At 36.9% G+C, this 15,105-nt stretch overlaps 1 protein-coding gene across 1 annotated transcript in view; it reads right to left on the reverse strand.

Moving 5' to 3' along the window:
• Nucleotides 1-2,309: 2,309 nt before the first annotated feature.
• Nucleotides 2,310-15,105, reverse strand: part of gdap2 (ganglioside induced differentiation associated protein 2) — a 29,131-nt gene continuing 16,335 nt past the window's right edge. Inside the window, exons 12-14 of the mRNA XM_034885478.1 lie at nt 9,101-9,155; nt 7,906-8,049; nt 2,310-4,358 (exon numbers count right to left, since the gene is read on the reverse strand). Coding sequence (XP_034741369.1) covers nt 4,317-4,358; nt 7,906-8,049; nt 9,101-9,155 — 241 coding nt within the window. The 3' untranslated portion in view covers nt 2,310-4,316. The remainder of the gene's footprint in view (nt 4,359-7,905; nt 8,050-9,100; nt 9,156-15,105) is intronic.

Here is a 15,105-nt window from a genome sequence, read left to right on the forward strand (position 1 = left end):
AAGCTCTGCTGTATACCTCAAATAAAACACATTCAAAGTGTCACAAAGCATCTCAGTCTCATGTAAGGCAAAACATGTATTGGATCACTATATATTATCAATATTGTTCACTGGTTTTACCTGATGTAAATTACCGTGTGGAGGTCTGGGCGGACACCTAGAAAAGCACACTGCACGCACTCATCACACTACAAAAAAGATCCAAAGGAACAGTTCATAAAGAAAATTATTAAGACCACACAACCTTACTGTTTTTATAATCCGGAGCATTAAAGTTCATTGATGTAGTTGAATTTCAAAGCAATGATCTTAAAAAAATATAGTAAATTAGGGCTTTAAAAATTGCAATATCTGTTAATTGAAGTATGTGTGTATATGCTGTATATATTATAAGATAAATGTGAAAAAACATAAATAAGATATACAGTGTTGAATAATAATGTTAATTTACTTAGTTATGGAAAAGGGTTGGGATTAAATAAGGGTATACTTCTTCCTTCAGAGATGCCTATGTTAGCTAATTTTATTTATTGTAAACCAAACAAACAAAACAAAACATCAAAGAAATGTTTTAATAAGTAAAATAAACGTATGAGTACATTTCTTTGGTTTTGTTTGGTGTATTTTTTATATGTCTGAAATAAATTTCTTCATTCATTGATAATATAGTATGTCATAAAAAGACAAAATGTCAAAGTATAGTATGTTAAAAAAGTCATGGTATAATATGATATAAAAAGTCATAGTGTAGGAAGTTATAAATAAGTCATATTTTATGACATAGTACTTCTTTTACTAGTTTTTTTTTTTAATTTAAGGCTTTGTGAAACGACGAAATTCCACATCCACCTTTAGTCCTAGTTCATATAACAAGTTTGGGATTTGGGGCGTTTTCACACCAACAGCCTTCAGTTGGGTTGAATTGAACTAGAGTTTGTTTGCCCCGCTGGTGCGGTCCATTTGGGCGGGTGAGAAGGCTGCAATTGAAAACTGGTGCGCACAAAAAGCGGACCATCCAAGTGTTCCAAGACCTGCTTGAAAAGGTGGTCTTGGTATGCTATCAATGGAACTGTGGAGCAGTTCATTTGTGGTGAGAACAGGATCCGTATCCGAACCACACCAACTATACAAACTCAGCAAATCTAAGTTAATATCTCCTGTAGTCAGGTGTGTTGAGCAATCTGCGATGCAGCAGAGCAGCAAACTGTAGCAGCTTGCAGTGTTTCTATCACAGAAATAGACTGCGGTCATGTTCGTCATCCGTCACTCGTATCTCTGTAGTCAAACCAGGCGGAGCAGACCGAAGTCAAGTCTCTTGCGAAACATTGTCTGATAATTTTATTGAAATGAGCTGATTTGACCTGTAGAACAAAAAACAGGACCTTCTTCCTTTATTCTCTTCCTTGTTCCCCAGACATATCCGACCAATAAGAGGGCTGGACGTTTTAGCCTGATTTGTAATGACGCAATTTGGTACACTTGGATTTTTCCAGGTGTGAAACCAAACCAAACCAAACCAACCGAAGGCAAATCGCTCCAAGTTTAATAGCTCACCAACTGATTAGGATCAAAGAAACCAAACTACAGGTGACTATACGTCATACAACCGCACTTCCAAAATCTTCTACCTATGCCTTAAACCTTTATTTTTAAATGATTGGCAAACAAAAATATCCCTAGCACAGCCTAATACTGAACAAGTCCTTGTATGTAAAACTAATAGGAATTTTATTGTGGGTATAGACTGATAAATGCACTTGACCTACAATTTATATGCTATTAATCCTTGTGTATGTCATTCTCACATATTTTTCATACTTGTATTTGTTTTGTATGCCTGTAAATTGTCTGTATAGTATATTAGTAGAGCCTTCAATTATCAAACAGAAAAACAATTTTACAGAGAAAAATCATTTTAATCAGTGTGAATATATATATTTATACTTAAAAAAAAAAGAGTACCAGTACTGTACTGTAAATCTCAGACATTGTGAACAACCAACTCCCATTCATCACTTTGAAATCATAAAAAAAGATAATATACAGTACATTTCCCGGAAGTCAAAGTTTGGCTCATCATTTACATACTGACATAATCACAATTCTGACAATATAGTTTATGTTATCTGGAGCAAACTTTCAGATTGTTTCTTCACAATGGAAACAACTGAAATCAATCCAGTCGTACATATACAATTTTTAACAACTCATATTTAGTCTTTAAATCTTTATTTTTGTAAAAGCAAGAGGTAAAGGAATTCACTAGTTTTCAATGCAACTCTGCTCTGAATCATCTTAATTCCCAATTGTTTTTAGAAAAACAAGATTTTAAAACATTAAACAGTTGATTAAAGTTATTGGCTCGTTGCATTTCCTCACATGGTGACTGAATGTTTGTTATAAAACAATTCAACAATCAAATAAAATGTCCTCAAGCAATATACAAGTATTTCACCAGCTGAATAACGATGAATTTACAAATTCCGCCGAGTAAATTACAATTTAAGAACCTCATCTTTAAAGCTGAACGATAATAATCCGTCATGACTTTTCTGGCTTTGCAGACATGCATGCTTCTATGTCAGGGTTTAGAACATTTATGAAAATAACTTTCCAATCAAGAGCTGAGAATGTTTGTTTTTTGCCAACAGAGCTAAAATGAAAGAATTCTGACAGGACGGGATGATTACATGCATGTGAAATCCCTCCCACCAGTGACGTACGTTAGTCAAACAGAACCTACATTTATTGTTATAGTGTTACCTCTTGTGTTACCAGACAGATGGAGGTTTGCAACATGATGACTGCTTTTAGACAATCACAGGAATGTTTTTAAAGTTTAGTTCAATACATTTGATTTTAGGGTTGCCCTGAAAAGGTAAATCCTCTCGTCTGGTAGTCCAAGTTAAATCAAACTGCTTATGCATTGTTAAAACACCAAGTAAAGGAGAGCATAAGTGTGCAAATAAAAAAAAGGAAAAATGCTTTTTTAACAAACTGACAAAAACAAATGTTGAGCGCCATTGACAACAGGAGGAGAAAAATTTGCTAACTTTACTTTTTTTATCATGCAACAGTGAGAATGGCTATAAAACAGCAGTTTTCATCACTTTTTTGGCTTGTATACCCTTATAACAAAGTGAATCCTTTCCATGACTGAGACAGCATCCATTCAACCAAAGAGAGAGAGAGTTCTGGAGGATGCAGAGCAGCTGAAAATAAGCCAGCAATTCACAGGACAAAATGTATCATCGTAGAACACTTTGGAAGCAAAAACATGAGACAATAATTAAGTGCAGTGGGAGAATATTGTGTGTAATTCTCGAAAGCATCTCCTGAACCTCCAGGTGGAGAAACGCTGTTGTAAACTGTAAAATACAACTGCAGACAGACAGGACCTTCAGCTTCACAAGTTGGCTGACTTAACAGCTAGGTATTCTTACACAGGCACCGCCATAGAAGAGAACTTTTTGACTGACAGCTTTGTGATGAGGGCTGAAACTAATGACTATATTCATTATCGATTAATGTATTACGTTTTTTTAAATTAAAGCTAGAATGCAGGACTTTTACATATACATTTACATGCGTTACATTCAAGCCCTAGCCAAATAAAGCAAATATGCATATTTTTCAAAATGTAGAAATATTCTTTTAAGTTGCTTAATCAATAAACGTAACTTTGTGATAAAGTAAAATGTTTTATGATAGCTAGCTTAACCAAGATAGACAAAATGTTTTTTCTCCCCTGGGGTTTCCAGATTGTGACCGCAAGAGGTTGTTATTACAAGGTACTGGCTGGGAATTCCCAGCTTAGTCTTTACTTCTGTCTTGCATGGTACCATACAGAATGAGACGGTGTGGAAATCCAGACAGACGTCATTATACTCCAGCATTCAAAAAGCCTGACCATATTCTGAGACATGGGCGAGGACGTCCTACACGACCACATTATGGAAAACGTTTGTCGGGCTCGACAACTTCCTCTTTACGGATGTTTGAGGAAACTGCTGAATAAGAAATGTTGGAGTAAGGCATGATCCAGAAACCATTACCAGATCCACAAATAGTCTGTGGTGAGAGAGAGAACGACCGCTCACCAGGCCACATACTGGTTAACGTGGGTTGCGACTGTTCATTTTGTCCATTTGGCCGGGACAGAACAAAAGGAGAGTTTCCCCACGATGACGTTTCAAAGCCTTAAGAAGAGGTTAGGAGTTCAGACCGCACGGGCAACAAAATGTCCATAAATGGCTTCCACTTGACAGGCTGACACCACCTCGTCACCCCGGCTGGGAGGTCCGATTGGTTTCCTGTCACAGACTGGAGGACTGGGAGGGATGGTGCGGTCCATTCAACTGGGATGGAGGAGAAGAAAGGTCAAGGTTAAAACAGATCATATGAGCCAGAAGTGGTACATCACATTACGTTTGTTAAGACTGCTTAAGGCCAGTGTACTTGTCAATTACCAACTGATTGTCTTTGTGCAGTAGATCACTATTTAAATATCTGGAGAATGTACACACAGACCAGTGTTATACCATACTGCATTTCACCTTGAACTATATATATATATATCATATTCCATACTGTATTATACTATATTATGTTAATACGCCCTACTGTTTTATTAATATTAAGATTAAGATTAATGTATCCTTTATCAGTCTCACAAGGGGAAACTACAATTTACACTCTGTTGTTACACACAGGCCTGAATTACTAAATGGAGAGATGTCAAAAGGAGTGCATTATATACACTAATTGTGGACCTCAGGAAGAATAGTAGTTACTACCATTGATAAATAAAAAATACATAAATATAGTTTATTTAGTTTTCCATATTAATACAGACAAATAATAATCATTACTTATTCTTATACTCCACTACATCTCAGAGGAAACTAAATTTGTCTGACAGCTTTAGTTACTTTTCAGATAACTTTTTCATCCCCTTCAAGTCCAGTGAAAATCATGTCTGTCCAGATGTGTTGATATCGAATGTTTGTAATAAACTGAAGGAAGTGTTTCCTAAGCTGAATAAAGTCTTCAAAAGACCTCTTGGATCAGCTGGAAATGCATCGTCACAAAGCTGAAAAAAAGGGCTGTTTTTCCTGACAACGTGAACATTTGACTTTTTAGAGATATGTGGTTCTAAAAGGACAGCAATGCTACAAACATATGATGATCTAATAGATTATGATGCATTGCTGTAGATTAAACAACCCAACATTATATAAAGGAGTAAAATTTAGTACAATGTTAAACATCTACAGCAGTACTATGCAACATTAATACAGAATGAATATTAAACCAGAAACGCTGACATTTGGGGACATTTTACGGCATACTGAGTACTTTAAAGCAGGATTATTACTTGTAGATGAGTATTTTTGCAGTAATGCTAGTTTTATGCTAAGTAAAAGATGTGAATGTTGCTTCCACCACTGGGTAACAGAATCTACTGTTTTAGAAAAACAAACAGCCAATGTGTCCATTTAGAAGGAACACAGCCCCTCTCTGGGCCAATTGGACGCACAAATTTCACAGCAGTGACGTAATAAGTCGTAATAGGTTGATCAATTTTTTTTGTAGTGGTTGACTCTGAAGGAATTGGCAGCATTGTGAATCTGCTGCACTCAACTAAAAACTGGAGATTATACATTTGGGTGGGTCAAGTCAAACACGTTCTAAATATGAGAAACACCTCTCCCAATTCTGGCTTGCAGTGATAGTTGCAACAGTGGCAAGTGGCTCCCTGGGTAGTCTGGACCACTAGAATACATTTCTAAGATAAAGACAAGGCATCAATATATCATAAGAAAAGACACAATAATGTCCCTTGATGTCCCCTGTCTGCATAATTACTTCCCCTTCCTTGATTTCGTCTCCTTTGCTGCAACCGTGACAACCTGATTGTGTTACAAATTATTCTGACAAAACTAGAGGTGGAATAGGGGCTTGTTTTTTCCTTCTCATGAAACTCTATCTTTGAACATTTTGTACATTGTTGAATGGGAGATCTTTATCTTTCCTATCCAAGCTACAATTAGTTGAGGTCAGAGGTAACTCAAGCTCACCTGTTATTCTCTCATGTTGCTTATCAGTTTACTGGTGGAGTATTATATCGTTGTGAATTACCTTGGGAATGAGTGTGCATGTGTGTTTGTAATGAAGGGCTGGTGTAAGCTCTTAAACTAAGCTTTAAGAAGCTTTACCCTAACTATCAAATAACAGATTGTTTGGCTACTTGGGAGCAGCTGAAACAAGCTGCGAACACAACATTGTTATATCATCAGCTTTTAATTTTAATTAACATATTTACACATCCATCAGATATGGAGCAACATCGTCATAACGTGTGTGGTCATAAGATCCTATATTCTCTCTCTTTTAGCTCTGGGTTAAATCTCTATGAACTTAGGGAAATATCTGTCTCTTCTCTAGTATGGACTGAAATATGTGCCATCAGAAACTAAATTTGAATCATTTATATTTGAATTTGAATTGCTAAACTTGAATAATTGCATTAAAAAACTGAATTTGAATCAAATCATTTGAAAATGTATTGTTTAATTTGAATCACTGCAATAAAAACTGAACCAAATTAATATAATTTGAAATTGAATTTATTTGTTTGGAACAAAAGTCCAATAAAATTTGATCCTTTCTTAAAATGTAACTCTCTACATAGCTTCACATTCAGTTCTCACAATTCAAATTCAGTTCTCACAATTAAATTTCAAGTTTCTGTGACACACATCCATGTAGTTGAAGGATGAAGGAAGAGCAATCGAGCGCAGATCGATTGATAGAGTTCAGTGGCGCAGATACACAGGACTCCTCTTTGGCCAATCATCACCTCCGTTTTGGAGCACATTTTCTCAGGTAACCAATAATCTATGTTCCAATAATCTATGTTCCAATAATCCAATAATCTGCTGAGTTTGTCTGTGATGTGGTGTGTGTCTCCTAAAAGGCTTCATTTTTAGTGAACAATAGGAATCACTACCTCTATTTCTATCTCTACTCTGCTCTGCTCTATTCCGGCACCAGCACCGTAATTTAGCCCAGCAGAGCAAACTACCCAATGGGACACATTCCATTTTAAACAGCTGTTTTACATTCAAAACAGTCACACTGCAACTCTTTCACATGAGCCAGAAGACAAGAATAAAACTTAAAATAAAATCTTCTGTGGCTAAGTGTGAGTTACATCAGTCTTCTTACAGAACCACAGCCTTGTTAAATTAAAGCTATTGATACCAATGACTTCATCCTTCTTTAAGTTAGATCCGTCCAATTCAAAGGGAACTCAAAAAAGAGCACCCTGGACAATCTCTTTTAATTGAGTTTGACGGATAACTGATTTATATGTGTCCTTTATGATAATGCACACAAACACACATACACACAGTCAACAAGCTGATTGTTACTTCAGGCATTTTTTTCCTCAAGCCCTCCCTGCTTTGCTTTTCTACCTTCAAAAAAGCTGATGAATAGTGCTCGGAATAATTAGTTTCAGTGTTTAGATTTGGCATGTGAGAATGTGGAAATAGGTTTCCATTGAAAACACAAAAAGCTAGGGGGGATGCTGTGCTATAGGGTATGTACTTTAACTGGAAAACCAGTCAAACTCCTTCTTCCAGGTGATACAATACCAATGTATTGTATGTCAGCTAAGCAACTTGCATGTCCAAAATGAAAACTTTATGGATTTCAAGAATTACTAGATGGAGTAATGATTTCACAAAGTTGTATAGACTTAGATAGATTAGTGAGAGTGGGGTGGTTATAGAGGATATGCCAATAACATATCTGTGTACGCCTGTGTGTGCATTGTAGATTCATCTCTATAATATACCGTTTATATACAAGTGTATTTGTGTGTTTTCTGCTGCTTACCCGTGCGTCATACTCCAGAACAAACGGAGGAATGTCAATCTGCTCAGGTTTGATGCAGGTGAAGAGCTGCTGCAGGTTGTCCAGGTAGCGAACCTTGTCCTTCATTCCAGACACACTAAAAGTGGTGAAGAACCAGGTTGAGACCTGAAATGAGCAGGGGGAAAAAGGAAAAAAGAGGAATTAAGAAAAGGACACTTCATCGGTTACAGATGGCATTTGATGTTGATTTACCAGGCTAATAAGCTTGCCATAACCAACAAAGACAAAACTCGACACAACTTTCTAAACCAAACAACATAACGAGATTAAGTGTAATGAACCTTTAATGATCCAAAAGGAGACGTTTGGTAAATGGAGCAAAAAGTATTGCAATTCCAGTAAACAGGAAAGAAAGAGCTAATCCAGGAAAACACCCAGAGACTGTATATTTCTGCCAATCCTGCACAATTCTCTAGATATGTTATTTTAATACTTTAATTTTAATACTTTAATTACTTTAAGGTAAAACAGAAATGTTGCAGTCGCCTAAACACAGATGCTAAAGCCGGCCAGAGACCGGCTGAATATTCTTGTCCCCCGACCTATGACTTTTGGCTGACTTGATGTTGTCTAAGCTTTCTATTAGTCTCATCATACCACAACATGGTGTTGCCCGAAATTCCACCACAACCACCAAGCCATTTAAAATGTGTTGGTGCAGTGAAAAATGTTGCAGGGCTGATTGCAATAGCACAATACATTAACTGTAATGCATCGTGGCAGATTATATAGTACACAATTTGTAAAACACTACCAACCAAGTAAATTAAAATAATATTACATATAAAAATCAGACAAATTAAATTTGTTTTAAGGTTGAATAAAATAATCAAATTTGTTTTTTTAAGGTGGAAATATCTCTCACTGAAAAGGAAAAAATGAATATAATAAATGATGTTGCCTTTATAAGCCAAAACATACAGTGATTTATTCAGGTGAAATATATGAATGACAATGCAATAAGCAGAACGACAATAACGCTTCTATTACTCGTATGACCAGAAATTCTACTTTTACTACTAATACTGCCATTTATTATTCATGGCACTTGGTAACAGGAATGTAAACGCTGATATGATCATCTAGGCCTGAATATTCAGTAAACTCTGTTGACACTGCAAATATAAATACCATAAATAACAAGATGTACTGTTACCTTGGAGCGAAATGTTGGATGTACAAAGTAGAAGGCCTTTAAATTCTTTGTAAACCTGAAATACATAAAACAGAATACTTTACATAAAGGAATGATTAACTTCTCCTAAAATACAACAGAAGACAAACACGGACTTTGACAGATTAAGTGAAAAGGATCAATCCTCTGAAAGTGAAGACGTGTATAAAGTTACTGTAGTTGTGTCCAAAAATGTGAGATCCAAATAAAAAAAAATTCAAAGATAGTCAGTTTCAGCCTATCCATCAGCAAGGAAACATTTACAACATAAGCATTTTAAGGGACTGAAAACTTGTCCAAGCCAGGCAACTCAATAAATTATGATAACTGTTGGATAATAATCTGTAAATACAGGAGGAAAAATTTGTTTCAAATTCCAAGGTGCGATGTGACAAAAGGTAATGATTTTAATAGAGTAGGTTGTTTGTGTTTAGGCAAGGTACATGTGCAATGTGTAGAGACTGCTTAAGGCCAGTGTACTTGTCAATCACCAACTCAATGTCTTTGTGCAGTAGATCACTATTTAAATGCCTGGAGAATGTACACACAGACAGGTACTCTGCAAAGGTTGACTTTAGTTAGTACATACAGTACATACATCCATTTTGTTCCAAAATAAATACAAATGCAACAGCACATCAACTCCCAGACCTCTAATAAAATACATGTATGACAATCTTTTTTTGGTGTGTTTTTATAAATATCCATGGAGAGGATATAAATTGAACCACGGCTAATGTCACATCTTTCAGTTAGAGAAGCGCAAAACTGAACTTTATTTCTATGAAAATTGTATGGATTATTATAGAGATAACACATTTGTTACCCTATTTGGGATTTTGACACATTTTAAGGAGAGCTTAGACATAGGGCATAATTTTGGCACAAGAAGTAAGAAGTTACACCCATACCATATAAATGTGGTTTAAGCCCCAATGCCAATTGATCCTAATCAACCTCAAAGGTGCTGCTTCCATTCAATGATCACTTAATTTGATCAGACTATCCATTATGTAAGTTAAGTTAATAAATAAGCAAACTGCAGATGTTAGTGAATCCAACAATCCTTGACGGTGCACAGTGTGTATTGCAACGACTGACGGTTATTGCTTTTGTCAGCTGGATGGGCCATTTTTAAACCACCTGTTGGGTCTCTTTAAATTATAGAATGTGGTCTAGACCTACTCTGTCTGTAAAGTGTCCTGAGATACCTTGTGATATGATATACAATATAAATAAAATAGAATTGGCTTGTCCTCCAGGCACCAACCAGATTGTCAATTTGTACACAAATATATCCACTCTGCATTTCAAATTTTACTTTTTAAATTGCCAATGCTTGAATGGCTAAGTTGTCTACAAATGTTTATGTAACATTCTGTATTGGACAGTGTGTCAATGGACAGTGTTAGTTCTTGCAGCTTCCACAGTACAGTGTTTTTACTTTGCTGCACTGATCTGATTTAATAAGATGTCAGAATCTGTGATCACCTAACTGAAGGTAAACTTCAAATCAGCCGGCAAAGAAAACATTTTAGTCACTTGTGTCCATGATCTCATTCCCTGAGCTACTTTCCAGAGGTGTAGAGAGGAATGGACTATTAAATGAGAGCTTTACAGTCAGACAAAGCTCTTTTTACCAGGGCAGTCTGGTTCAAAACAGCCAACACAACAGATGGTGCACCAATCCAGCCTGTCAATCTCACACACCTCACTATCACCCTATGAAAAGACAGACCCCAAGACAATTGAACTACTTCACTTGTGGCAGCAATGCAGTTCTAACCAGCAGGGAGCAATCCACCATTATCTGGGAAAGTACCATGAACTCAGAAGCAAAGGTGCTGACCCCCATCCCAGCCACTTCACCCCCAACCGCCACAGTACTAGCTGGAGGTCTCGGTCCAATGAAGCAAGAAAACCACATCATTGGCAGAAAGCAGAGATGCAATCCTGAGGTCCCCAAACCAGTAAAAGCTAGTTAAACCAGTAATTCCCTAATAATTGGGAGCATACTCTCAGGTTTGTTGTCCAAAAGATGGAAGCCACAGTCTGCCAATTGAGAGTCACTGTCCCATATTTGGCCGCTTTAAAATACCCAGACCCCCAGGGTGAATCTCTGAAACCAACAAACCTTAAGTAACATTAAGTTTAATTACAAACTATATATCAGCAGTTTTTAAAGACTGACTCATAGACTGAATTTACTCCACAGCTGGTAGTGAAGACTTGGCAGTTCATTCGTAGCAGTACTCTGACCATAATATGGCACATTTGCGACAGTTTGCATTGTCACACACACACACACACACACACACACACACACACACACACACACACACACACACACACACACACACACACACACACACACACACACACACACACACACACCTGGGGGAAGCTGCACCTGCTCATTTATCACAAAACAGTCGGCCAAGAAAGCGAGGAACTCAATGTCTTAGTTTAAAAACTAACCCAGTGGGGAATCAGGACTACTAAACCATGATTTGGGCTCTGGTCCAGCACAGGACCCTAAGGGGACAAAAATAATGATCAACCTCATCTGTCTTCTGGAGAAAGTAATCAACATCTAGCCACTTAGCCAGACAGTTTTGTAAACTTTTGTTTTCATGTTTGGCTTTTGTCTTCTCATTAGGTTGTCTGGAGCCAAAATGAATCGGCAGCAAATCAATAGCTTAATGGGTTGAACATGCTGGACATGCCAGGCCAGGGTTAGTGGTTTCATTGGCAGAGTAGATAAACAATGCCTAACCAAGCAAAAAGAGCAGTAACTGGAGAAGTGACTTGTTTATATGAAATGGATCTGAAACACAAATACCTTTGCGCTGCTTCCAATAATGCCCCTTAACACAGTTCCCTGTAAGACCAGCATGCCAAGGGAGCAAAGATGGGCGCAGGTATATTTGCTTTTTTTTAGCTTTAAAAAAAAAGTAGAATTAAATAAATAAAATGTATATTTAGTCGATGTCCCACAGTGGGGAAAACCTTCCATTTCTAATTTGTTTACCATTCCAGAAAAGTGTACATGACTCTACTGAACCACAATGGTGGCTCTAAACATGTTGGGAAGCTGTTTTTCTTTGGGCCCTTTGAAGTCTACTCAGTGGTTAGAATGAACAGTTGTGAACTGTAATTTGTCAGTCCATATGTACTGTATGTTTAGCTGGTATTTCCTGAAGTATTAGTGCTAACGCTAGGCTACCCTTCTACTTAAAATGTAAAGGTTGAAGAGCTTTGCAAAAGCAACATGTTATCTGCTATTCCAGCTTGTTATAGGCTGCATTATTGTGGACATGACACTAAAAAAGGGAACTGTTCCTATCTACACTTGTACTTATTTGTAAGTGAAGCATCCAGATTCTTTTACCAGTGACTGTTGATTTTATTCTATTCTTATTCAACAGTTTCTCTTTCTGCTCTTTCAGTTGTCGGTCATGTTGAACAATTTTACGGTGTTTTGTTGCTGTTCACTGAATCCTAGAGAGCTACTGAGTGAAGGTCACTGCTAAATGTCAAACTAAATTGTTTGGAAGAAACAGGTTCCGTGTTTTTCTACTTAAATTGCTCCAAACAGACAGCTATCATGTGTAATGTTGAAGTTTCACAAATAATCAATAACATTGTCAACTTTAAAACATTGAAATCAGCTGGTTGGTGGCAGTCAAACTACCCATAATTACAGTCATTCTTCTCATAATAAGGTTCCATTAGCCAGAGCTAAAATTTGCAGAGAGTTCGGGGAACTTTAAACAACCTTGACATTTAAAGGTCATTAGCATTACACACTGAGCTGCAACTCTCTGTGATGAATCAGCAACGTGTACTGAGGCAGTCATGGTTATTCTTTATAGCTGAATGGGGTTTCCATGTTCCAATGAAAGGGGAAGCTAAATGAAAGTGTCTTCATTCAATCAGTATTTTAGCAAGTTTGTGTATAACCTTTTTTGTTAACGCCCTTAATTCTCTACTGTGTGACTGAAATAAACAGTAGATTACTTTTACAGGTTTTGGATGACATATACAGTATATCATGTGAAATAAAGAGCAAACATCAGGAATATGTTCCTACATTTCAATGTCTTAAGGGCTTAATTGACAGAGAATAAAGTTATTAAGGTGTGGCGAAACCAACAGAACGACCAGTTTCAGAGAGTAATGAATAGAAAAACACAGGGGTTAAAAAGGTGCGTTATGACTGCATGGAGTTTCCCCAGTGAGACAGGAAGCCTGTTCCGTTGTGGTTACTAGAAACTAGAAAGAGACTAGAACTAGAAATGTTTAATTAGCCCATGATGGCCTGCAGTTTCTCTCTAGCAAGAAAATAAAGAAATTCAAAGCTCTGACGGTATGGTCTATATTTATTTTCTGTTTTGTGCCGTAATGCCTTTTCTGTTGATGTTAAAGGGTTCTATGCAACAACAACAAAAATCTGCTTCACTAAAAGGATAGATCCTATTAATTGCAACTTGAATCAACTTTCATTTATAAACAACACTAAAGCCATATTATTCAAAACATTTCATTTAGAGGTGCAACTGAAAGTGAGGGAACCTAAATACAATTTTATTTCTATGATATAGTCTCTCTGTTATAAGATACCGATGCCTTATTGCACCGGCAAAGTGTTTACCCTCAATGTTTTGTTTGTAAATTGAGATGGATGTTACTTACTACTTGGGTGTGGGTAATAACTCAATTTTGTTTTATCTTCCAGATAACTCCGACCATAGGGTTTGTTTAAACTAGTCTGATCATCTGTTTGTGTTTCTTGCCTAAAATGCAATTTTTCCCTGACTGCAGTGTTGCATAAAACAAGAATATCTCAATATGGATTTTAAACACATTTTTCTGCAATTTAGCCCCACTTATCTGGTATCTTTGAAAATTCTAGGTGCTCAACTAAAGTTTAAAGTAAGTTCAAACAATGATTAGCTGAACACTGCTAATACCAATAGGTTGAAGAACATAACTATCACTTTACAGTAGACAAGGTTCTCATTAGAATGACTTATTTAGGTCCAGGGTTGACTTCAGAACTGCATCTGTCGGGTTTGTGATACAACAAACTTAAATGTAAGTCAAAGTTTTTCAAAACTCTGGCTCAATATGCATTTCTTTGTGGGCTAATGCTTCTTTAGTTTCTATGTTTTTTATTCTTTATTTTGAATTTGCACCTTATCGTTTCAGTTATTGTGTACGTTTATATATATATATATATACACACACACACACACACACACACACACACACACACACACACACACACACACACACACACACACACACACACACACACACACACACACACACACACACACACACACACACACACACACACACACACACACACACACACGGTATTTGAACACCCTGCTATTTTGCAAGTTCTCCCACTTAGAAATCATGGAGGGGTCTGAAATGATCATCGTAGGTGCATGTCCACTGTGAGAGACATAATACAAAAAAAAAAAATCCAGAAATCACAATGTATGATTTTTTAAAACTATTTATTTGTATGATACAGCTGCAAATACGTATTTCAACACCTGTCTATCAGCTACAATTCTGACCCTCAAAGACCTGTTAGTCTGCCTTCAAAATATCCACCTCCACTCTATTTATTATCCTAAATTAGATGCACCTGTTTGAAGTCATTAGCTGCATAAAGACACCTGTCCACCCCATACAATCAGTAAGAATCCAACTACTAACATGGCCAAGACCAAAGAGCTGTCCAAAGACATTAGAGACAACATTGTACACCTCCACAAGACTGGAAAGGGCTACGGGGAAATTGCCAAGCAGCTTGGTGAAAAAAGGTCCACTGTTGAAGCAATCATTAGAAAATGGAAGACGCTAAACACGACAATCTCCCTCGGACTGGGGCTCCATTCAAGATCTCACGTTGTGGGGTCTCAATGATCCTAAGAAAGGTGAGAAATCAGCCCAAAACTACACGGAAG

Source organism: Etheostoma cragini, chromosome 11 (genome assembly GCF_013103735.1).
Source record: "Etheostoma cragini isolate CJK2018 chromosome 11, CSU_Ecrag_1.0, whole genome shotgun sequence".
Taxonomy (NCBI): domain Eukaryota; kingdom Metazoa; phylum Chordata; class Actinopteri; order Perciformes; family Percidae; genus Etheostoma; species Etheostoma cragini.